The following is a 24,660-nucleotide window of genomic DNA, read 5'->3' as shown; positions in this document are numbered from 1 at the left end:
AGGGCCCCGCCCCTCGCGCCCAAGTTCCGTTAGCAGGTTCGGTTGCTCTCGAATTCCCTCTCGCCCCGGGGGGCGGGACCAACGGGATGGGCCCCCGGCCCGCCCCTCCTCCTGCCCGCAGCGACCACTGACCCGCGGGGAGGGACCAGCAGGAGATTGGCGGCTCTTTCCTCGTTTGAGAGCTCTACTTTCTTCTGATTGGTTGACAGGTGCCCTCCGGTCGCTTGTTTTCCGTCGCGGACGCAGCGTGATGACGTAGTGCCCCGACATTCCACGCCCAAGATGGCCGCAGTCGGCAAGGAGAGACGTTGCTAAAGGGCTTGCCTGAGGCGAGGGGTGAGTGACCGACGGGTCGCCGGCAGCGCCGCTCACCTCCCGAGTTCCTGGAGGTCGCAGTAGGGTATGGCCGCCTGCTTCCGTCCGCTGGCGGAGTCTTTCTTGCTGGATTCCGCCTCCCTCCGCTACCCCCCGGTGCAGGTCGAAGTTAGCGGGCGACGGCGGGGCTGTGGGACGGGTTTCGGGGAAGGGTCTGAGGCGCAGGAGCGGGGCAGGCAGGCCGGCGCGGACCTTCGAACAGGTAGCGGCCCCCGCAGTGAGGCGCAGCTAGGTTTCGGGGACTTTCTAGCAGATGGGGAGAAGGGGCAGGGGTCTCACGCGCGCGCAACCACAGACTACCCACGTCGTCCCAGCTGTTTCGCAGTGTGTCGGTCCCAACCGACTCCTGGTTAGACCTGAGACTTTGGGTATTCTTCCACATCTGGTGTACTCGGACTTTGGAGTCTGAGGAGCTGTGTAACAAAGGTGAGAGTAGGATTGAGGAAAAGGCACTTCCGCGATTAGATTCGTTCTTGCCGAGACGTTGTCCTTACCGACCCTCTCCTGGGTTATTTGGTTTACCAAAGGCAGTGTTCTTTAGAAAGTTGAAGCGAAAGTCGAGAGGTTATCTAAAAGCTTTTAGGCAGTTACCAGCACAAAGCATGGTCTGTAACGCTCCGTGAATTTGCCTTGCCAATTAAACGGAGCTTTCGCTAAATCATCTGAAGTTAGGAACGACTTCTCAGAGCAATTACTTGAGGATGGCCTTTTATGTTTTTAAGGTAAACCTGATAATGCTTGTGTATTGCTCTTGAGAGATATCCAGCGCAGTGTTTTGCAATTGTAGGCGCTCGTTAAAGGTTTGTATGAATGATGTTGCTAAAATGAAAGCTCCACAGGGAGCTTTGTATCCTCATCGTCTAGAACACTGCATGACGTATAGTAGCTGTCTATATTGTTGAATGGAGAATGGATAGGATGATGGTAGTGGTGGTATTGATAGACATTTTGGTTAAGGTTGTTGATGTTCTTAGGATGCTTGCCTGTTAACTCTTACATTTATAGTCAAGATTATTTATCCAGGATTGTTTTATTTTTTTCAGAGGGACTACATTAGTGTTTAATTTTAGGGGTTTCTTTGCTTTTGTCTCATTCTGTTTATGTTGTGATGCATTCAAACGTATCAGTTGATTCTTGCATAAAGCATCATAACATTTGTTCCATTTTGAAGACGTGGTTTTCACGAACAAGTGATAAAGACGCATTCTAATGGCTAATGAGATCCTTAAATTTTAAATGCTATTTCTAAAGTTGACGTCATAAATTAAAAATTGATCATAGGGCCAGCGCCGTGGTTTAGCGGTTAAGTGCGCGCGCTCCGCTGGTGGCGGCCCGGGTTCAGATCCCGGGCGCGCACCGACGCACCGCTTCTCCGGCCATGCTGAGGCCGCGTCCCACATACAGCAACTAGAAGGATGTGCAACTATGACATACAACTATCTACTGGGGCTTTGAGGAAATAAATAAATAAATAAATAAAATTATAAAAAAAAATTGATCATAGCCTACAAAATGAACTAGTTCATTTCAGGAGATCGTGGTTGAAAGCAGTGAGTTCATTGAGTGTCTAGAAGGAAGAAAAATGTTTTCTGTTTGTTTTCTCTAAAACTGGGTAAGGGCAAACAAAATTAAGAGGAATTAAGTTTATGGCGGTTGAGGAGATTATAAAGAATATCTAATTGGGCTAAATCTAATTCATATTTGTAGGCTCAGATAAATAATATACCAGAGTACTTGCAGATAAGATTGTACAATCATTGTTCATAGCTTTTGAGGAATCCTAAAACTGCAGTTACTGATAGAAGACTGGAGTCTGGTAAATGTCTCAGTTTTTGCAGAGAGCAATTACATGGCTCTTGGATGCTAGAACTTCTTAATAATCTGTTTTAGAATCTTGTTGGGAGAGCAGAAAGAGAGTTTGTGCCTACTTGAGAAAGGAGAGCTTATTCCCTCAAGCCAGCAGAGCTTCAATTAAAAAGAAAGCGGGGAGGGGAGGGGGCCGGCCCGCGGTGGCGTAGCGGTTAAGTTCGCGCGCTCGGCTTTGGCGGCCTGGGGTTCGTAGGTTCGGATCGCAGGTGCGGACGGACGCACCGCTTGTCGAGCCATGCTGTGGCGGCGTCCCGTATAAAGTGGAGGAAGATGGGCACAGATGTTAGCCCAGGGCCAATCTTCCTCAGCAAAAAGAGGAGGATTGGCAACGGATGTTAGCCCAGAGCTAATTCCTCACCAAAAAAAAAAAAAAGCAGCCGCCGCAGCGAGGTGACACAAACCATGTTCCCTTTTGTTATAAGTTTACTAGACTGGTTGGTGGTGGATGGGGGATTGCTGGACATGAAACCACTTATATTTCCTTAGAACACTGAACATAATCTCTCTTCCTGTCCTAGTAGATGCAAGAAATAAATATACACTGGATAGGGTCTGGTTAGATGGATATATCCACTCAAATTACCAAACCCAAAATGCTGATTAACGGGTTGATGTCAACCTGAAGAGAGGTTTTTAGAGATAAGCTGCAGGGCTCTGGTCTTGCCCTTACTCTGGTTAGTGCTTTTGTATTACCAACTTTAAATATGTGAGGCATGCTTCTAAAGTAATAAATACACTCAAAACCTGTAGTGATAGCCAGTACGTTAGATGATACGCAGGATTCAAAGACTTCTTAAAGGCTGAAATAATATGCCAAAACTAACAAGATGTAAATTTGCCAGGAATGATTAAATTTACAAAAACTCAGTTGTACATATTTGACATGAGGAAGACCTGACTTGACAAAAATGGTTCTGGGATGTAATGTTCCATTTATAGAAGCAAATAGAATCTTCCCCAGATTGAGGGAAGGTGGTATATCTCGGTCTAATGACAAATTGTGGCTCTGGCATTTACTAGCTGTGTGAATTAGGCAAGTTGCTTCATGTCTCTTTGGCTCCATTTCCTCAGCGATAAATTGTGAGGATAAGAAAACATAGCTTGCAGGCGTGCTGCAACTCAGTGCAAACGCTATGGTCATGTTGAATACTAGTAACCTCCCTTCCCCCAGGTACCACGCAAATCATATAAAGAGTATTGTTTTCCATTTTGATTGCTAGAGTTTAGGATGGATCTTGAAACACTAAAAACCATGTTGAGAGACAAACGTTTACTCTGGAGAAGAGGAGGGAATGGAAAATTGTCTGCACATATTTGAAAGGCAATCAATAGATAAGGGAAAGGTATTTTCAAACCTGAGGGAACTAGGTGGGAGCTACAGAGAATTGTTGTAAGGTAGATGTCATTCGTTTGTTATTCTGTCCCATCTATGTACCAGATCTAGAGGATGAACAGAACAGATAAAAACCAATAAATGACTAATACAAGAATTAATATGCATACCAATTATTGATACCCAGCAATGTCATAGGCTGCTTTGTAAATTATTAAGGTCCAATTAATGAAAATGGCCAAATGAAGGTTAGTTAGTGACCAAATATTACTGTTGTTTAGAGGGAATTTCTGTACTGGGTGAAAAAATTGAGTAGTGACCTTACTATTGTTTCCAATTTGTAAGTATCCATAATTCTAAATGTTGAAAATGCATTTAATCTTTCATCATGTGAAATGATGTATCTGAAGCACATTCCTGAAAGATGTTACTGAAATACCTTGACATGCTGCTTGTGTATGGAGAGATTTTTACTTTGTGGAGCTCTTAAATCTCTGTCATTTTTACAGTAATTATGAGCTGCTAATGAGAAAATTTATAACTTTAGGGTCTTGTGAAAAAATAAAGAGTAGTAGGGAAAAGGGTTGTAGCACTGAGGCAAGAACTTTTTCAGGGGCATGAATGATTTAGAGGACTGTTTCTATTCTGTTTATGTAGGTTTATTTTCACTGTGTGTTGTGTAATTGTTCATTCAGCTGCGGAGTCTGAAGGCACCTACACTAGATTATTAGCATGGGGTTTAGCCAATGACAGCAAGGTCAGGCTTGAATATATTTGTGATTTATCCACTTTTGGACTGAGATTCTTTTTCATCCCTTTTGGGTCCTAACCCTGTCCCTCCTCTGCCCCTTTCATCTCAACAGGTGCCTTGGCACTTTACTTCCCAGAGAAAATGGAGATACTCTTTCATGATTTATTTTGTTCCCCTTAAATGATTTTTTAAATATGTTCCTCAGACTTTTCCTTCCCTTCTGTCTCAGAGAAAGAACTTCCTTTAAGGTTGACTTTTTTACTGTGCTTTTTATTATCCCTTGGCCAAGTAAACGCTCAGTGGCTTGTTCAGCCTCCTCTAGTGGCACCTTATCTTCTGGCTTCGGACATGCTTCATTCTCCTTTATGCAGAAAAAACAGGAATAACCTGTTTCATAGCCTGTTCATTCCTTAACACCCCTTGTAGTCTTCCTTCTGCCCCAATGCACTTCTGAAAGGGTTCTTCTGTTTACGTATGTGTATGTATCTGCTTTATTGAGATATAATTCACATACCGTACAAATCACCCATTTAAAGTGTACAAATCAGTGGTTTTTAGTATATTCAGAGTTGTGTAACCATGGCTACAATCAATTTTCAATATCTCTGATAACTAATCACCAATTCTAGTAACCTTTCCTTAATTCCTTGTCCTTTCATTTTTCTTTAGCATTTGTCACTGTTGACTGTCACCTCTGGCTTGAAGCTGATATCCCGTGGTTTCCTCTGCAATTAAGGGTGCGCATTTCCCTACCTCTTTCACCGTTCCTTCCCTTTCTCTCCTTTGGTGATTCTTCCTGCTTCCTCGAGTTCTGTCCCCAGGCCTCTTGTTTCTTCACTCTCCCTCCCTCCCTCACCATGACTTTAGTTGTCAGTGCTATATAGATGAATCCCAAGGAAATCTTACCAGATTTCAACAGGCCTGCTTATCTGTCTGATGGATAGTTTCACCCAAGCGTCTTACAAGTTCTTCAGACCTAATGTTTATAGAACCAAAGTCTTCTTTTCCTCCCCTCATCAAAACCAACTCTCTCTTCCCCATTTTTGTTTTTAGTATCACTCTTCTCTGTCAGTGAGGCAAACTTGATATCATCTCTTGCCGTTTTTTGCCTCACAGCCAGTTATAATGCCCCCTCTTTCTCCCACTACCATTGTGTGGGGACAGGCCCTCCTTTAGGCATTACTTGAACAGCTACTGTCGTCTCCTAACTGGTCTTCCTTCTGCAAATCTCTAAACAGCTCCTCCTCATCACTTTCTCCCCTTACCATGCTCTGTTATTTTTCATGACACTTACCACTCCCTTACAAATACCAATATATTTGTTTCTTGGTCTCTGCCATAGACTGGAAGCTTCTGGTAGGGCAAAGACCTTGCCTCTTTTGTTTCCTGCTGTGTCATTGAGGCCTGGCTCATAGTAAATTCTCAGTAAATATTTGAATGAATAAGTACATGGAGAACTGTTAGGTTAATATATCTTAAAGTAGAGATTCTCAGCTAGTGCACCATGAGTAAATTACAGATATGCTGAGATATTGATTCCCTCAGCCGATTGGCCAGTTGCCTTCTGCTCTACAAGAATGTACGTGAATGTTCATTACTATTATTAATAATCAAAAAACAGAAACATTTCAAATGTCCATCCACAGTGGAATGGATAAATAAATTGTGTTATATTCGTAGAGTGGAATACTGTATAGCCAAGTTTCTCAACTTCAGCACTATTGACATTTTGAACCAGTTAATTCCTTGTTGAAGGGGGTTGTTCTGTGCATTATAGAACGTTCAGCAACATTTCTGGCCTCTACCCACTAGATGCCAGTAGCAGCCCCCCAATTATAACAACCAAAAATGTCTCCAGACATTGCCAAATATCCCCTGAGGAGCAAATTCGCCCCTGGTTGAAAACCACTGCTATACGGTAGTGAGAATGAATGAATACTGCTTTATGCAACAGCAAGGATAAACCCCACAAACATAATATTGAGCAAAAGAAATCAGTTGTAGACAAAAGATACTAGATCATTCCACAGTCCTTCAGAAACAGGCAAGACTAATTGATGTTAATAGAGAACAAGGTTCACACGTTACATTTGATTGTTATGCCTCTTTAGTCTTTTTAAATCCAGGATGGTTCCTCCATCTTTTGTTTTTTTCATGACATTGACTTTTTGGGAGAGACCAGGTCAGTTGTCTTGTAAGAGTGTCACACTTTCTGGATGTGACTCATAGTTTCCTTATTGTGCCATTTAACTTGTTCCTCTACTCCCAGTATTTACTGTAAACTGGAAGTTAGGTCTAAAGGCTTGGTTGGATTTAGGTTAACTTTTTGGGGCGGTAAGAATACTACATAGGTGGTTGATATTTATTTCCTATCTCATCACGTCAGGAGGCACATAATGGCAAGTTTTCACCCTATTAGTGATGCCAAGCTTGATCATTCTTGTTAAGGTAAAGGTACTTTTTTCACAATAATTATTAACAGTGCTAGCTAGCCAAGTGGATTCATTTTATATATATATATATGTGTATGTATAATTTTTTTTAATATTACTATGGACTCGTGGATTGTTTATTCACTCTTTACGATCAGTCATAGTCATTTTTCTTTTTAATATTCAGATTCCCTGAATTTGTCCAGGGAGAGTCAGTGCTGGCTCCTGTGTCTTTTGATAAGCTTCCATTCGTCTGAGCACACCCCAGGCAAGAGAGGAGACCTGGTTCCTTTTCGAGGATAGTAGTGTGGAAAGCTAAGATTTGGGCACTATATGTGTTCCTGATTATAAGAGTGTTGTTGCTTCCAGGTATTTGAAATGCACAGAGCTGGGATCTATATGTTTATATTTTTAACCGTGATTTATTTTGATATTTTCAATTAAAATGTAACATGACAGGTTTTTTTCTTAACCTTTGATCTTGTGCATATATATATATGTTTGTTTCCTTTGCACTGAAAATCTTGATTCCTAATCCCATTAACATTTATGTATTTGCTTTATCCTACAATATACAAAAAAATGGTTTGACAGTTACCATGTTAACATAACTACTAACAATGCATTGCTGAAGAGGTTTAAGATTTCTTTGCAGTTCTTTTTGTCCTTAGAATATATCTCACTCAGGATGGAACAAGATCAGATATTACTTATAATGGTTTTCTGTGTGGTTATGTTGCCTGTTTGGTGTACAATGGGTTTATTTTGAGTTTTTGGATTTGCTTTTTTCTTTTTAGTTCAGTTGATGAGTATGTTAAATATTTCCATGATTCAAAAGTCAAAGTTAAAAAAAGATTCGGGAGCCAATCAAAGCATAAAATAAATACTGATGATTCCATACTAATATAAATAAATGATTGAATAAATGAAGGAGAAGGAACGATCTTTCTTACAAAAGAATTCCAAATAAAGTTGAAGGAAGGAAGGAAATAGAAAATCCCCATTGGAACACTACAATAATAATGGCTGCAGGCAAGATTCTCAGATTAATGCTGAAATTAATGGGTGAAACTTTAAGGAGAAACAGGTACTTTGCATAGTATTTTGCATTGCAAACTATTTCCCCCCAAGTGTTTACTATTCACTGTGGTAGTTTTAACATATGTCCACACATTCTTTGATACTTCTTCCAGGAGGTGGAGCTTAATTCCCTTATCCTTGAGTAGGGGCTGGACCTCATGACTTACTTCTAAGGAATAATAGAAAATGAAAAGGAAGAAACAATAACTTACAGTGAAAAACTTGGCAGATCCCATCTTAACCAAATGATCATGGTTAATATCAACAGTAAGAAGTCATTCTGATATCACCTACCCCCTGATGTGATGTGATGAGAGGGGCACTTCACCTCTGTGGCATTCTTCTCTTTTTTTTTTTTTTTTTAATAATTTTTTTATTTATTTATTTTTCCCCCAAAGCCCCAGTAGATAGTTGTATGTCATAGCTGCACATCCTTCTAGTTGCTGTATGTGGGACGCAGCCTCAGCATGGCCGGAGAAGCGGTGCGTTGGTGTGCGCACGGGATCCGAACCCGGGCTGCCAGCATCGGAGCGCACGCACTTAACCGCTAAGCCACGGGGCCAGCCCGTGGCATTCTTCTCAAAACTCCAGTCTATTCATGAGAATACGTCAGACAAACCTAAATCGGGGACATTTTAATCTACCTAGTACTCTTCAAAACTGGCAGGGTCATGAAAAACAAGGAAAAGACTGAGAAACTGCTACATCTTAGGAGATACTAAGGAAATATGACGCCTAAATGCAATGTAGCATCTTGGATTAGATCCTGGAACAGAAAAGGGATTTTTGGGAAAACTCAAAATCTGAGTCAAGGCTATAGTTTAGTTAATAATGTACCAAAATTAATTTCTTAGTTTTGGTAAATGTACCATGTTTATATAAGATGTTAACATTAGAGGAAGCTGGGTGAAAAGTATACAAAATTCTCTATACTGTCTTTACAAATCTTTTGTAAATCTATAATTATTTTAAAATAAAAGGTTTTTTAAAAAGTCAAAGCTACATAGAAAGATACATTCAGTGAAGTGTTGTTCCCATTCCTGTCCTTTCCATTCTGCTCTTCCCCATTCTCTATTGGTCACCATTTCTTTTATTAGTTTAAAAAAATAGAGATGTCTGTTCTTATTTCCCCTCTTTTCTTAAGTAGATACTAACATATTATGTACATTGTCCTGCTTCTTGCTGATCCTGGAACTGTCTCCATACCAGTGCTTAAAGTTCTTAGTCTCTTTAATAGCTGCATGGTATGCCATTTATGTTAATGTGCCGTATTTTATTCAACCAGTGCCCTATTGATGGACATATGAGTTGTTTACAATTTTTTCTATTATAAATAACACTTTAGGGAGTAATCTTGTGCATATGTTGTTACATACTTGTGATGGTATTTTCAGAGTAGATTCTTAGAAGTGGGATTGCTAAGTCAAAGAGCAAACACACATGTAATTTTGTTAGGTATTGCCAAATTCCCCTCTGTGCGAGTTGTTCCATTTTGTACTCCCACCAGCAATATATGAGATCACCTGCTTCTCCCTGGCCTTGCCAGTAGAGTATATCATCAAACTTTTGGATTTTTTGCCTATCTGATGGGTGAGACGTGATATCTCAGTATGACATCTAACTATGAACTCTTTGTATTTACTGAGCATCTGATTATGAACTCTTCGTATTTACCGAGGCTTTAGTTAACTGGTCGTCTCCCACCCCCAACTGTTGCCCAGTTCGATTGCACACAGAGGTGCAAATTAGTTTAAGAAGATTGCTTTTCTCCAGGTACTTAATTCTTCCTGTTAGAGGAAAGATCCGATTTTCTTTAGAGCTCCCAAGTGCAAAAAGAAAGAAAGGACTCAGCCCTGCCACGGCACCAGAAATGAGGCAGGCACACAGGAAAAGTTAGGCTTCCAGATTAATTGATGGCCCTGGCCCAAAGCCTGGCCACTGAACTGCTATTTTCTTGCTAACCAGACCAACCTGGTTCTAGCTGCCTCTTTTAGAATGCTTTTGCTGCCTTATTTGAAAATTTCTATTCTCTGATCCAGTTTACAAACAATTTACATATTACAGTGGCCTCTAGATGAGAGTCCTTGTTTTTTGTTTTCTTTCCTCAGCTTTTAGAGAATCTCTTTATTCTGAATGAAAATGAAAGAGAAGAGGATGAGAAAGCAAGAAAATTTTAAAGGAGCTCCTTCCTTCCCTTGTGAAACCCCTCCCTCCATCCACTCCCCCAAAATCACTCTCCCTCATATCTGATTCAACATATTGCACAATTCAGTGCAGATGGGAATGAGTCCAATTTGTTGGCTTTTCTAAGTGAAAGTACCTAACTGAAATCAAGTAAACTCAGTAAAGGAAAATTTGGGTGCTGGCTAGAAGAGATGGATAATTTTGGAGTAAAGTAAATCTTTTTAGGGGGTCAGGACAGGCCTGGGTTTTACTGAAGAATGGACTCTAGTCCAGCATGAGGGAAGTGAGTCTGGTGAAAAAAGGCAGAAAGAAGAGTGAGATGGAAATGCTCTTCCTTTTAAGCTATGAAATTTGGGACTTATCCTGTGGGTCACTTAGGTGTTAAATTGGCTTTGGAGGTGAACCTGGGCTTCTAACTGCCTGTCAGTAGTGGTGCTTCTATGGGAAATTTTAATCCAAAATCAGGTACAGTCTGTGATTGTAGATTGTTTATAATGTTGGGATTGATTAATGTGGAGTATCCCTTTCCAACTTTGCTGCTGCTGCTCTTTCTCTTAGGATTCTAACATTTTCAGAAAATCTTTTGGAAAGAACAAGTCTACTTCAATAAATGAAGGAGAGTAAAGAAAATTCAAGCCCTTCAGTAACCTCAGCAAACCTGGACCACACAAAACCATGTTGGTACTGGGATAAGAAAGACTTGGCTCATACACCTTCACAGTTAGAAGGACTCGATCCAGCCACTGAGGCCCGGTACCGCCGAGAGGGGGCTCGCTTCATCTTTGATGTGGGCACGCGTTTGGGACTGTATCCTGAGTCTTGGAATCTAATATAGATAGGCTCCCCACCACCACCACCAAGAATTAAATTAGATACTATAGACAAAATAATATATCTGTATTAAAATGCCTCTTAAATATCTTTGTTATTTAAATGTTATTTCTGGTTTGCTTGGCTCTTCAGGAGTTTTCTATTTCCTGTTTATGGTTTAAATGTATAAACTTAGCCATTGAGCAAGTGGCCACCAGGTGGAAAATGAGCACCCAGTGATCACAGTGGAGGTGGTCCTACAGGATGGTGAAGGCTTGCCTTGTTAAAAGCATAAACTTCAACTTGCTAATTCTTGTACCAGAATTCTGCCACCCTGAGATTCCATCTGCCTGCTTTGCCACTGATAGTGTTTACCACTGATTTTGTTGTTATTGTTTGTCTTTATTGTTTTTCCACATTTAACTAAGAACATAACCTGTAAAAATTCTTGGCTAAAGTCCTTAACCAGAACAACAGACACTATGATACCCTGGCAACTGGAATAATTTATTTTCATCGCTTCTATATGTTTCATTCCTTCAAGCAATTCCCAAGATATGTAAGTGTTTGAATTTTATCATAATTCTCTATCACGTTATTATTTCCATGCAGTTTACTACTACTACTGATTGTAGTCTTCTTATCGTATTTTCCAGAAAGTATTTATTTTTATATGCTACATACTGTATATAAACAAAGTCAAGTTTGAGCTTTGTTTTTTTCCAATTAACTATATTCAATTTTTTTTTTTGCTTTGGGCCAGTATGGACCATAATCATATTGTACGTTGTGTGAAAGTTTACTTCCTTGTTACCTTTCCCAAGATAAATGTGGGCTTATAATTGAGACTCAACAAAGGCCAAGATGGAATAGATATTCTTTATGCCGTATCACTGATTCTTCAGTTACCTCTTAAACATGCACTGTGCTCTATGTGCTGTGTGGGAGATTCAGACAGGGAACCTGCCTTAGGTAGCTTTCAGTCGGGGATAGATGAAATGACATGTACAAAACACATGGTAAAGAGTGAGGCCATAGGAGTGGCACGGAGGAAGGCTGTAGCATTCAAGGGAGAGATTAGTTACGTCTTGGAGGGATCAGGGAAGGTGCTAGTGGGGAGGTGCCAGCAGTAAGTTAAGCCTTGACTGTAAGTAGGGCTTAGAAGTGCTGAGATGGGCTAGAGCAATACTCCCAACAGAAACTAGCATGACCAGAGACTGGGAGGAGCATGCAGTGCAATGTCAGCCATTCAGGAGGTCCGTTTGGCAGGAAGGGAATGGTGGGACCCTGGTGGAAAGGTAGACTGGATCCGCCCATAGTGAGTCTTGAATGCCAGGCTAAGGAAATTTGACTTTAATAGGTAAACCATGAAGTGATTGAAGGGTTTCGTGAAGAAGATGACAGAACTAGACTTAACAGGATGTTAATCTGTTGGGAGTTCTTCCTTTTGCTAAGACTTTACTTAGTTTTGTATGCACGTCTTCCTCACTAGTTTGTGAAGTTCTAGAGAAAGGAGACTGTGTCAGAATTGGCTTTGTACCCCTGACACAGTGTCTGAGATCTGACATGATCAGGATTGTGTAGAGGGAGGGGCATGTAGGAGAGGTCGGAGTGGGCAAAGAAAAGCTGAAGATAGAGCAGTGAGAAGAGCCAGTGATGTCGGAACTGGCCTAGGCCCCAGGCAGCTTGAGGGAAAGGAAAGGCAGTGTGGGCAGTGGTGTGGAGATGGATCCCCGGACAGGCGGTTAGTGGGGCGCTTTTGCTGTAGTAGAGCTCACTGTTCAGGGAGTCATTATCGTTAAGTTTGCAATGTAAAAAAGAAAATCGGTTTCTGTGAGTTTTTTCCTTTCTGGCATCTACTTTGTTTACATGATATTTTCTTCAGAAAATTAAATTTAAAATAATTTATGAAGCCCAATTGGGAGGAGGAGTGTATGTGTATGTGACATTTCCTTCAAGCTTTTAGGGTGTCAGAGTAAGTGAGAAAGGAAGGTAGGAGAATGAGGGGGACCAGTTTATTGTAAAGGCCAAAGATCGCTGCTTCTGTTTCTCTGTGAGTTCTGATAACAGTATCTCAGGAGCTTTTGTCTCTCTTTTAGGTGACAGGAGCTTGTTGTCTCTTTCTGGCTGGGAAGGTAGAAGAAACACCAAAAAAATGTAAAGATATCATCAAAACTGCTCGTAGTTTATTAAATGATGTACAATTTGGCCAGTTTGGAGATGACCCAAAGGTAAGAATTGTAACTTCCTGCCTTGAAATCTTGATTCTTCATGGTAGCATAATGATAGAGTCCCTTCTGTTGACAGTGGCTGTGGCCACTGTATCTGCCAGTCCCCTGAGTCCCTAAGAGGGCCTTATGCAGAAGGTACCTTCCTTGCTTCTGTAAGAGAGGAGGGCAGATAATGTAGCCTACATTTATGTAACACTTCCTCATGTATCAAGCCGTGTTCTGAGCACTTTCGGGGCAATAGCACATTTCATGGATATGAGCAAAAATCCTTTCATTGCCATTAGACCCAGAAGCAATTTGGCTTCTTAGGTTCAGCAGTGATGGCAGGGCCACATCTCCAGCCAGCTTCTGGGTAGACAGAAAGTACCAATATTATATGTACATGACATGCATCTACATATGCTTTGTGTCTTTTGCTTCCCAAGAATGTTGGAAAGTAGTAACATCTGCATTGCATTAATATTGGTCATATCCATCCATCCTGTCCCTGCCCCACAACCCCTGCCAATGTCAGGAAAGGGTGCTAAAATGATTGTACACATGCTTTTATTATGTTCTAAAAAGACCACTTTCCGGGACCAATGGCTTTCCTTCGTCCCCATTCTTGTCCAGTTCCCCCCATTGTAACCCTTATAGCACTGTTAATTATCTTTCATAACGTTTATGACAGCTCGTAATTAGATAGATTTTAATCAAATAATCACACAAAGAACTCTCCTCTTCTCCGCTGTAAGGTCTATGAGAGCAAAGACCGTGTCTGTTTTGTGTGGCACAGTGCCTGGACAGAGTAGGCATTCAACAGACACTTGTCGAATAAATGACAAACTAGTGTTATGGGGAGAAACTCAAAATCCCAGTTAGAGCAAAGCTAATCAAGATGAGGAAGTTCAGCGCCATTTGTGGTCTCGTTTTTCCTAACTAGCTGGTGTTGCCACCCACAATAGTTACCCTCTCTCTGCCAAGCAGTATTTATATGTGTGTATTTTAAATGTGTGTGCTAGTTTTCCTCCTTGCTTTGAGGAATTAACAGAGGCTCAGAGGCTTTTTGCATGTATTGTGGTTGTGATTAATATGAATACTTTGTAAGTATTGTCATTTTGGGTAACTCTGACCCTTGAACTTATTTGTAAATCCATTTCCCTGTTTATAAAAATGTGAACCTATTAGGAATTCATAAACAATGATAAAAATGCAATTTTATAAAAGTAATGTAACCCTCAGATAATGTTTTCGATGCCCATGGGTATTTGGTTTTTACAGAGCAGGGAGACGGTTATAGGAGAGTGTGGTACTTGGTCAGGTCTCGGTCATGCGGGCAGATGGAGCTTGTGGCTGATTAGCTGTGGTTACTGCTAAGGCGTCGCAGAGATCTGCACAGCTACAGGACGAGGGCGCGGCAGCAGCTGGTGTGTGCTGTTGCAGGGTGCCTTAGAGAAGTCCCCTGTTACCCCTTGTGCCATCACGTCAGGAAACCGAGCCCCGGTGCAGGCACAGTGAGGTAGAAGTTCTGTAGCTCCAGTGCCCAGAAGAGAGGAAGAGGGAATGGCCACGCTAATCAGACTGAAACCAGGGCCCAGCCGGACCAGAGCGGGCAAAGGGGCTTTGCACCCTGCCCTCCTCTGTTTCCTGTGCGGTCTCACCAGACATGATCTGGGGTGTCAGGCCCAAAGGAAAGGACCCTGGGTCTGGGAGCAGTGAAGACGTTGTGGGGGACATTTTCCTTGGCCGAGAAGAGAGCAGGGCAGTTATTTTGAGGAGGCAATATAAGCAATTAGGAGAAATAAGATTGTGAATCATGTGGAACTTTTTTGCCTTAGTTAGCTTTACTTTAACATACGGTTCCTCCCATTATATTAATTTCTCACGTATTCAACAGTTATTTGTTCCAACAAGTTATTTAAAGATGCGATGAGGGCATTCAACCTGGGAACCTAGACAGATCCCCCAGACAGCTGGTGTGGGGCTGAGGAACACTTCCCTGAGGAATGGTGTTTGCACACAGACCTATAATTACCCCATTACTTGAATATTTGAAATGCAAAGGGAAGGCAGGCCTTGGGCTATCTTGAAATATTATATGGGCTACAGCCTGGCACACTGGTAAAAAGATTGTTTCTAAAATTAGAAGATATGTTGAAACTTCTGGGAAACAGGTGGTGACAAAAGCAGGAAAACAAAAACCAATGTTAGCAGTATTTTTTTATACTGTGTGAAAGTTTCTAAGATTTTCAGAAGCTTTCCTGAGAGAAAGCTTGGGAAACTTGGGTAGAAGAACCTCGGTCTTGCCATGCCATTTGGAATAATAAATCATGACAGAATCATCTCTATATTCTGTGAAGTAATGCCAAACTTCAAAGTAAAAGCCAGTTACTTAACACATTGTCTCTTCCCGGAGTTAATGGATTTATACAGCTGTTAATGATGAGACTGTCAATCCTCTACACAGCCCTTTCTTTGATGCAAACAAGTGAGTCTCACTAATTGTTCTTCCCGCACAGAGTGTCTGGGTTGTATTTTACATTGTCTTTAAGTACTGGGTACAGTCAGGCTGTACAGAGGTTGAATTCAAGAAGTATCTATTATGGACATTAACTAGTTGTTAGGAAGTATAATAAAAGAGGAGATTCCTTTACAATAGCAACAGTGAAATAAAATAACCTGGAATAAACCTTATAAGAAATTTGTGGAAACCATGCTGGGGTAGGAAGGGAGGAACTTTAAAACTACTAACAGACTGAAAAGAATACTTTAATAAATAAATAAATTTTTCATGTGAACATTTAATATAGTTAAAAGTGTCCATTTCCCTAAATTATTCTGTAAATTCAGTGAGTTCCCAATCAGAACATCAATAGTTTTCATTTTTTTCTAGAATGGTACTAAGTAAAATGATATTAAAATTCAGGTGGGGAGGGGGGACATGCAAAAACAAGAAACTTTTTGAAATAGAGGAGTAATAATTGAACTATCTCTTCCAATGTTACGTCCCTTTGATCCTGGTAACAGAAGTAGACAAACAGATCAATAAACAGAAAAGCTTTTATGTGTGTGTGTATGCTTAGATAGTTTAGGATGTGGTTTGAAAATGATTTATTCAGTAAATGATGGGACTGCTTATTTCAGATAGATGAAAGATTTAAACACAAAAATGAAATGCCCCCATTCACACACACGCTATATATACATATATATATGCATATATATATATTTTTCCCCCCCCAACGGGTACAACTCACTGTTCTAGTTTGCATGAAGCTGCCATTATCATAATCTCTTTCTTGCTTAAAGTTTTCCGTGTAATTTCCTCAGGGATTGCATTTTTTTAGTGGAGGTCTGGAAAGAAACTACAGTTCAGTTCAATTACCTATAAAGTAAAGGTCTGTTTTGTAAAGGAGGACTCATACGTATGGAAAGTAATAACATGTCTAAGAATGTTTATTTTGTTTCCAGTATTTTTTAAAAATTAACTCTGATTTTTTCGTCTTCCTACTTTTAGTTCTTATCAGAATTTATCATTGTCTCTGAGCATGTTAAAAGCCTAAGCGGGAAAGAGGAGAAAAGGAACAAAAAATAGTTGCTAAAATATAACTTGAAGAGAGAATAAATAGGAAAGCTCACTTTTTCAGTGCTGTTTTCAGACCTGTGATTGAACTTACTACCCCAACATTCATTATTTTATTTTTAGGAAGAAGTAATGGTTCTGGAGAGAATCTTACTACAGACCATAAAGTTTGACTTACAAGTGGAACATCCATACCAATTTCTACTCAAGTATGCAAAACAACTCAAAGGTAAGGGGAAAAAAGTTATTTAAAGCACTATTTCATTCTGAAATCAAGTCTTTGTACTAATTTGATGACCCTCAGATTTTGCTCCTCACAAGAAGAAAGCAGACAGCCCAGGGTGTCAAGTCCCCGGGACCCAGCTGGCTGATAATTCAATACCGTAGCCGTTAATACTGTTTCCTTTTATGTATAAACAGATTCTGTCATCCAGTGGCCAAGTGATATGAGGCAGGAAAATGAGTCAGATTTTTAAAAAGCCTAATAAAATCAGCCTTTGAGCCAGGTTTCCATAAATGGTGGGTCAGCGTAGGTCATGTGGATGAGGACAAGAGGCGGGACTTGGTCCCGATTGTTTCCAGGCGGGAGCTTTTTGCTGTGCATTGGGATGGTGCTGAGCACACAGCAGACTTTAAATAAATACTTGTTGCTTCATGTGCATTCTTTTTTTTTTTCCCCCCCTATTACCACTAATTTACCTTTTCTTCCTATTTCTAGGTGATAAAAACAAAATTCAAAAGTTGGTTCAAATGGCATGGACATTTGTAAATGACAGGTACACGTGTTCAAATGTTGACTTAATTGTAGTGTTTTAAAATAGGCAGGGACTTTATGGGTCATTTAATCCAAACCCCTTATTTTGTATTGAGGAAACTGACTTGCCCCACCTTGAAGAGCCAACTAATAGCAGAGCTGGGGCTAAAGTCCAGGTCATCTGCTTCCCAGCAGAGAGGATGCCTTGCCATGTCACAGCAGTGTAAGAGGCTGAAATCTTATCACCAGTTTGAAACATAAGTCCAAAACCATATACTGGAGGATTTTGCCAACTAAGTGCTTAGAACCCATTCGGTTCTGCACAAATATACTTCCTTGCAGTGGTTTTAGAGTCTTGATGTTCTTAGAGCCCAGGGATCTAATGAGGTGCCACGTGGGCAACAGAATGCCTATGAGTGGAGTTGCTGTCATTTGAAGAAACAGTTCAGTGGCTAGGATTTCAGAGGTTTGTAGAACATAAACCATTTTCATTCGTATTTCATGACAGCAATTTTTGAATGTGCTGGAATTCTTATTCTTTAAGGGACGGACAAGTTAGTAACTGTGGTTAAAGTAACTTATTTCGATACCTTTGGAAGACTTAAAACTTGCTTCTTCTATTTATAATACTTTTTTTGGTGATGTTTAGGGAAGAATAAGCAAATTGACCTTTAGATATGGCACCTAATCTCCATGCATTGGGTTAATCGTTAAGTGTTTGCTCATGCAAGTCAAGTCACCTCTTTTTCTTGTTGAACTAGTCTCTGCACGACCTTGTCACTGCAGTGGGAACCAGAGATCATAGCAGTGGCAGTGATGTATCTCGCAGGACGTTTGTGCAAATTTGAAATACAAGAATGGACCTCCAAACCCATGTATAGGAGATGGTGGGAGCAGTTTGTGCAAGATGTCCCTGTGGATGTTCTGGAAGGTACTGGGCATGCTGAGCTTTCTGCAAGGGTGTTCCATATTTAGGTCATTCTTTCCTGGGAACCTTGAGTCCTGAGAATGGATTTTCCCAAATAGGCGTATGTAAACTATTCTTCAGAAGCATCTTTAATTAAATTCTTTAATAATAGTGTTCACTCTGTCCAAGCACATAGTTTTGGTGAACTAAAAATACACCCCAGTGCTGTGCCCAGTAACGGAGATAGGTGAATTGCAGGTATGATCCCTGCTTATTGGTCTTTGTAGGGGAATTGTAGCTGGAAGGGAAATGGGCTGATTTTTTTTTCCTAGGTAAATTTTACTTAAATATCAATTTGTGGTAAATATAATTGTTGCCTGTCATTTAGACATCTGCCACCAGATCCTGGATCTTTACTCACAAGGCAAACAGCAGATGCCTCATCACACACCCCATCAGCTGCAGCAGCCCCCATCTCTCCAGTCTACACCACAAGTGCCACAAGTGCCACAGTCACAGCCCTCGCAAGGCCCCGAGCCACCGCAGCCCCAGCAGAAGGACTCGCAGCAGCCAGCCCAGCAACAGCCGCCGCAGCCAGCCCAGCAGCCCAAGAAGCCATCCCCACAGCCCAGTCCTCCCCGACAGGCGAAGCGCGCCGTGGTGAGTGGGCCAGACGGCCCTGGGCAGAGCCAGCTTTCCAGGCGGCTACAGCCCGCCTGCGCAGGTTCCTGTTTCTGAGGGATCTCACAGAACACCAATGCAGGGCGTGACGCACCTGACCCTACCCTCTGACTACATGTCCACGGGGAGCCTGAACACTAATGTGCTCAGAGGAGCCGTGCCTCTGGGAGCCAGGAAGACTCTGTCCTCCTCCTCCAGCCACCACGGCCTGTGTCATCTCCTACAGGTCCCCAAAACCCGTCAGGGTGTCATTTCTGCATCTGTACACTGACTGCTGGAATAGGTGTCTCCGGTTCTCTCTGACTCTATCGTGTTCGGTGCCCTAAGTGACATAGAGTCAAAGTTTCTCCCCACTGTAGCAACCCGGCTGGTGGAGGAAGCCATTTGTTTATACACAGCCCCAAAGGAAGCCATGTGGGGTAAACGCACGTCAGCAGACACTGCTCATCAAATTCAGGACAGTGCGTGAGAGGGCCTGACACGTGGTGTTGTTCAGAACGCACTCTTCAAAACAGTTTGTAGTTCTGTCCGACTGGAGAAAGGGAAAGAAGAAGGAAGCAGAAATGATGCTCTGTTAGGTGCCGGGTTTGTCCTGCAACTTTAGGCCAAAAATAATTTTTGTCTAGGCCGTGTTTTGTTGTTATGATTGTGTTAGTGCCTGCATAATCAGTTTCTGCTCCATACACCCAGGGTCTGGGTTAACAGTTGTGTATTTTCTTTCGTCACAGGTTGTTTCTCCCAAAGAAGAGAACAAAGCAGCAGGTAATGTCCTTTCTCGTCTTTTTTTTTTTTTTAGTTTTGTATGTCAGTTTGAGAGGGGGTTAGAGGGCACCAGGTGGGCGGGGGCATCTGTTTAGTTCTTTTAAAAGGATTAGTACTTAATGGTGTGGCTGAGGCCTTCCTCACGTTCCCTAAAGCTTTGGTCGTATCTGCTCTTTCTTCTAACAGGACATTGTTTGTTTCTTCTCTGTGATATGTTTATTCACAGGAAGAGGTATGAATCTACTGCTACTTTTAATCTACTTTTTCTTTTTAGAACCACCACCACCTAAAATCCCCAAAATTGAGACCACTCACCCTCCATTGCCTCCAGCCCACCCACCTCCAGGTAAGTGTCTGCTGAAAGCAGCTTGGGAATGCCAGCTTTTCCCTCTGCCTTTTTGAAGGACAGACTTAGGAAAAGTTTATTGGAGGGAGACTTGGTAGCCAAAATTTAAAAAGAAGGTAATTGCCAAAGATCTTTCAAAAATTGTTTTTTTTACAAACCAGGTATTTTGAGGTTGTAAATTCTAAGTATATCTGAATGTTCTCTGACTCCTCAGATCCGGAAATGCTACACTACCCAGGAAAAGTGAATTTAGAATCAGTTTTAGGAAAGCAAAGCCCTGCAAGTTTATGCACATTTATCCAGATCCGGGCGGGACTGCTGTAGGTCTTAGACTCCACTCTCTTGCATCTGCCTCCTGTTGGCAGGATATCTTCTCAGTACATTTTGAAGAATAAGCAGTTATTCACAGAGTCACATGGAGAATAAATTAAAGAATGAAAAGTTCCCAACAGGTACACAGTGAACTGGGAAGCTTCCTTGACATAGTTAAAATAGAGTAGAAAAGTTGTAAAGACTATGTCATTCTTTCCCTGTGGCAGTGTTTTGGGAGACAAAGCCTTAAACTGGAGAAGGCAGGAGTTATGTGTGTTTTCTAAAGGGTGGTAGATATTCCAGAGACTTCTCTGAACCCATCAGTGTCAGCTCTTTCGGTTTCTTTCCGTTTATAGTCAGTCACGGTAGTCTATAAGCTTTGAGAAAACAGAGGCATCGTTTTGCACTTTGGGACAAATCCTACAATCCCAAGTTCAATATGAAGTTTGCTTTTAAACACCTGCAGTTGGTCAATCAGTATTTATGGAGCATCTCCTCAGCAGGTGCAGATTCCCCGCCCCTGGGCCCCACGGCACACCACCAGCCGAGGAGAGGTGTGGTGCACTTGGGGAGCCAGGGCAGTGAGAGGGCCTCTTCAGAGGCAGGAGCCCCGCAGAGTACAGGGAGCGCCCAGTGTGGGCAGCGGGCTGGACCCTGGAGCCAGCTGGGCTGGCAGGAGTGTGGTGGGGCAGAGCCTGCCAGCCGAGGGCCTGAAGGTGGAGGTGGAAGCAAAGGGGTGGGTGGGCCAGGGTGGCAGGAGCTCTCGGGGAGAGTCCCGCACTGTTTTGTAGATGTCTGTGGCAGATGGGGAGACGGAAGGGAAGATGAGAGACGGAGCCGGAGTCTATGGTGTAGGGAGAAAAGAAGAGCTAGACCCACAGTTCCTGTGAGGCACAGGAGGCGGGAGGAGGTGTTGAGGTCACCAGTGACCTTTCAGAGGGTGGCTGTGGTGGTCGGATGTCAGGAATGAGTGTGGGGAGAGGGAGCGCAGGGCTGAGGAGAGACTGCTGGTCCCGAGTTCAGTCACGGGACGGGGCAGATGCATTGGTGACATGAGGAGGCGACAGAGTTGCGTGTTACAAGAGGTGATTTCTTAAAGATGGAAGAGTGCCTCTGCGTGGAGGGACACACGGAGGAATTCAGGGTGCTGGGCACTTTTCTGCACAGGCCTTGGCTTCATACTTTGTGTATCTGGTCAGCTTCTGGAACCAGAGGGCCCCGGCCCTGCCCTGGAGCCCAAGCAGTGTCTCCACAGGCGTGTCTGACCTTCTGACGTGGTGGGTGGGTATGCTGGTCAGCACAGGCAGCCCCAGGGACATGTCTGGTTCTGAAGGATGTCCTAGCCAACCTGAAATTCTGCTCGCGCTCACTTTGGTGATAACTCTGAGGGAACAGCGGACACCACAGCGCCGTGGGGGTGGAAAAGCAGTGGGCTTGTGGCTCTGTTCTGGTGCCCCAGCCTCGCCACTGCCCACGTGACCCTGGCCGTCGCATGTCTGTGTCTACACAACCAAGACTGCATGGAGCTCTGGGGGGCACATGAGGGAGAGTACTGGGGGACTGGAAACCCTCTTCATTTCCCTCACTTCTCCTTTTCTGTGTTCTCTGGAACCAGAAATCTTGCTCCTATGATTTGTCTTTGAATTCTGGGCTGCTTTGGGGAGAGACACACTTTCTCGGTGTTTGGCTACCCCTGGTGGGGTGTTCTGGTGTCTGACCATGAATGAGGAGGGGGAACCACAGGTAAAACCGTGTGAGATGAGGCTCTGGAGGAAGGGAGTGTGAGGGCTGTGTCTGGACAGCCCTGTGCTGGGCTCTGAGCACAGGGGTGTCTCAGGAGTTCTTTCTGAGAGGACGCAGCAGGGTTTGATCTCGCTTCTCTTTAGTAAAGTAGAACCAGAATTGCTACTTTGGTGGCTACATTGGGAATGTCAGAGACTTGTCCGTTGTTTTTCTCAATGCCACATCATTCACTTGACCAGCCCTCAGGCTTTCTGCTAAATGCCAGTGCTGCACACAGTAATGCGATGTGGTCCTGGCCCTGAGCTCAGTCTCTGGGGGCAGAGCAGGCAGAAAGAAGGGGCCCCGCACTTGTTCATACTAGGAAGAGGGGGCTGGGGGCCTGGGGTGGAAGGGGGTCTGCACTGCAGGGACTGCCTGTGGCTGGTGTGTTAGGGCTGAGGGAGGGAGACCCAGGGGAGCTGGTGGTGCGGTGAAGGCCTGTGTGAATCCACTGATGGCATCTGGACATTGGCCCGGGCCTCTGCTGTCTGACCATGAAGGTGACAGCTGCTCACTGCTCCTCTGTGAAGATGGCCTTGGGGGAACAGCAGCAACCCACCTGCTGTAATGGGGGCCAGGAATCCGGGGGGTGGCCGTCAGAACCGCTGTGTGGGGCTCCTGACACAGGGCTTCCCCACCCCACGGCAAGCAGCAGACACGCCCCTGCACAAGCAGCCCTGGGAATGCCATGGGAGCCCTCGTAGGGCTGGGCAGTGACTTGTCTTTCCCTGCAGACCGGAAGCCCCCACTTGCGGCTGCCTTAGGGGAGGCCGAGCCACCGGGCCCTGTGGATGCCGGTGACCTTCCCAAAGTCCAGATTCCTCCTCCGGCCCACCCGGCCCCCGTGCACCAGCCACCGCCGCTGCCACACCGGCCACCACCACCGCCGCCTTCCAACTACATTACTGGGATGTCCACCACCAGCTCCTACATGTCCGGAGAGGGCTACCAGAGCCTGCAGTCCATGATGAAGACCGAGGGCCCCTCCTACGGCGCCCTGCCCCCAGCCTATGGCCCACCAGCTCACCTTCCCTACCACCCACACGTCTACCCCCCCAACCCGCCCCCACCGCCTGTGCCCCCACCCCCACCTCTTTCCCACCACCTGCCATTCCTCCCCACTCCCAGCTACCCCCCACCTCCACCAACCTACAACCCCAACTTCCCGCCCCCACCCCCACGCCTGCCCCCCACCCACGCAGTCCCACCTCACCCTCCTCCAGGCCTGGGCCTGCCGCCGGCTAGCTACCCACCTCCAGCTGTCCCCCCTGGAGGACAGCCACCTGTGCCCCCACCCATCCCGCCACCTGGCATGCCTCCAGTCGGGGGGCTGGGGCGGGCAGGCTGGATGAGATAACATGACGCTTTTTTCCCTTTGTTTTTTTAACAAAAGTTTTTCTAATCAACTTAAAGAGCAGTTTAAGTGGGTAAGCAGCAGGGTACCTTGTATGTGCTAAACAGTTGCAGTATGGGAAGAAATGGACCAAACCCATGAAATGAAATTGGGGCGGTCCTCCACATCTGGAGAACGGGGACAGCGGCGTTCAGGGTAGCCTAGGGGTCAGACTGTGTCCTTGGTTTCAGCTGGTGTTGTCTGAGGCCTGCACTGGGTTCCTTTATACTAGTGAAAAGGTTAACCAGCCATATTGGCTCAATAAATAGCTTCAGTAAGGAGTAAATTTCCTTCTAGAAATCAGTGCCTCCTTTTCCTGGATACTCAATTTGAAATAGTCCCGCTCCATCTGAAGTCAAGCTGTTGTCACCACTTTCATTCTGTGACATTCTCTTCCGTGACACCCAGCAGGGCTTCTGAGCCACTGCATTGGTTTAGAGATGTTTACTCCTTTGTATTAAAGTTATTCTGAAGGAGTCGCCTTGTTGGATGGCCTTTTTCTTTTTCCTCCAGGGAGAAGGGGAGAAATGTACTTGGAAAGTAATGTATATTTACATCGATTTGCAAATTCCTGTACATAGAGATATATTTTTTAAGTATGAATGTAATAACATACTGTGAATTGCATCTTGGTTACAAATGAGACTCAGTCAGTTAGCCAAATAAAATCAGTTGTGAAACTACCCCTTTGTTATAGGCGGAAAGCAGCCCCCCTGGGTGTGAAGTCCAGAAGCAGATCTCCCTCTGGCCCCAGAGGGCCGAGGAGTGGGCAGTGGAGGAACGCTGCCTGGGAGAGGCCTAGGCCTGGCAGCTAGCCCCACTGCCAGCCAACCCTAACCTCTCATCTCTCAGGGCAGCACCCTCCCACATCCTGTGCCTGCACCGGCTTTCTTTGGAAGAATCGGTTGAGTTCACACTGGTTTGGAACCATCAAATGTCCCTGCATAGAGCACAGGTTCCTAGGTCAGACCAGGGTTTGGATTTGAAATCCTTTCCATTTCTGGCCTGTGACTAGATAGAGGCCATTGGAGTAGCAGTTGGGGGTCTCCCCCATCCACCTTGAGGGGCTGGGTCTTGCTAAGGGAGCGGCTTCGTG

At 43.8% G+C, this 24,660-nt stretch overlaps 1 protein-coding gene across 1 annotated transcript; it reads left to right on the top strand.

Moving 5' to 3' along the window:
- Positions 1–185: 185 nt before the first annotated feature.
- Positions 186–24,040, top strand: CCNK (cyclin K). The gene is given in 13 exon segments (XM_004434251.3): positions 186–336; positions 10,583–10,831; positions 11,312–11,393; positions 12,934–13,065; positions 16,751–16,856; positions 17,346–17,403; positions 18,143–18,312; positions 18,677–18,948; positions 19,698–19,731; positions 20,006–20,077; positions 22,906–23,259; positions 23,262–23,286; positions 23,288–24,040. Coding segments are annotated over 12 exon segments (1,743 nt in total). The 5' UTR covers positions 186–336; positions 10,583–10,634; the 3' UTR covers positions 23,529–24,040.
- Positions 24,041–24,660: the final 620 nt, after the last annotated feature.

The sequence above is a fragment of the Ceratotherium simum genome, chromosome 24, assembly GCF_057802395.1.
Source record: "Ceratotherium simum simum isolate JZ-2026a chromosome 24, ASM5780239v1, whole genome shotgun sequence".
Classification (NCBI taxonomy): domain Eukaryota; kingdom Metazoa; phylum Chordata; class Mammalia; order Perissodactyla; family Rhinocerotidae; genus Ceratotherium; species Ceratotherium simum.
The sequence above is the reverse complement of the archived record's forward strand: the minus strand, read 5'-3'. Positions and strand labels throughout refer to the sequence as shown.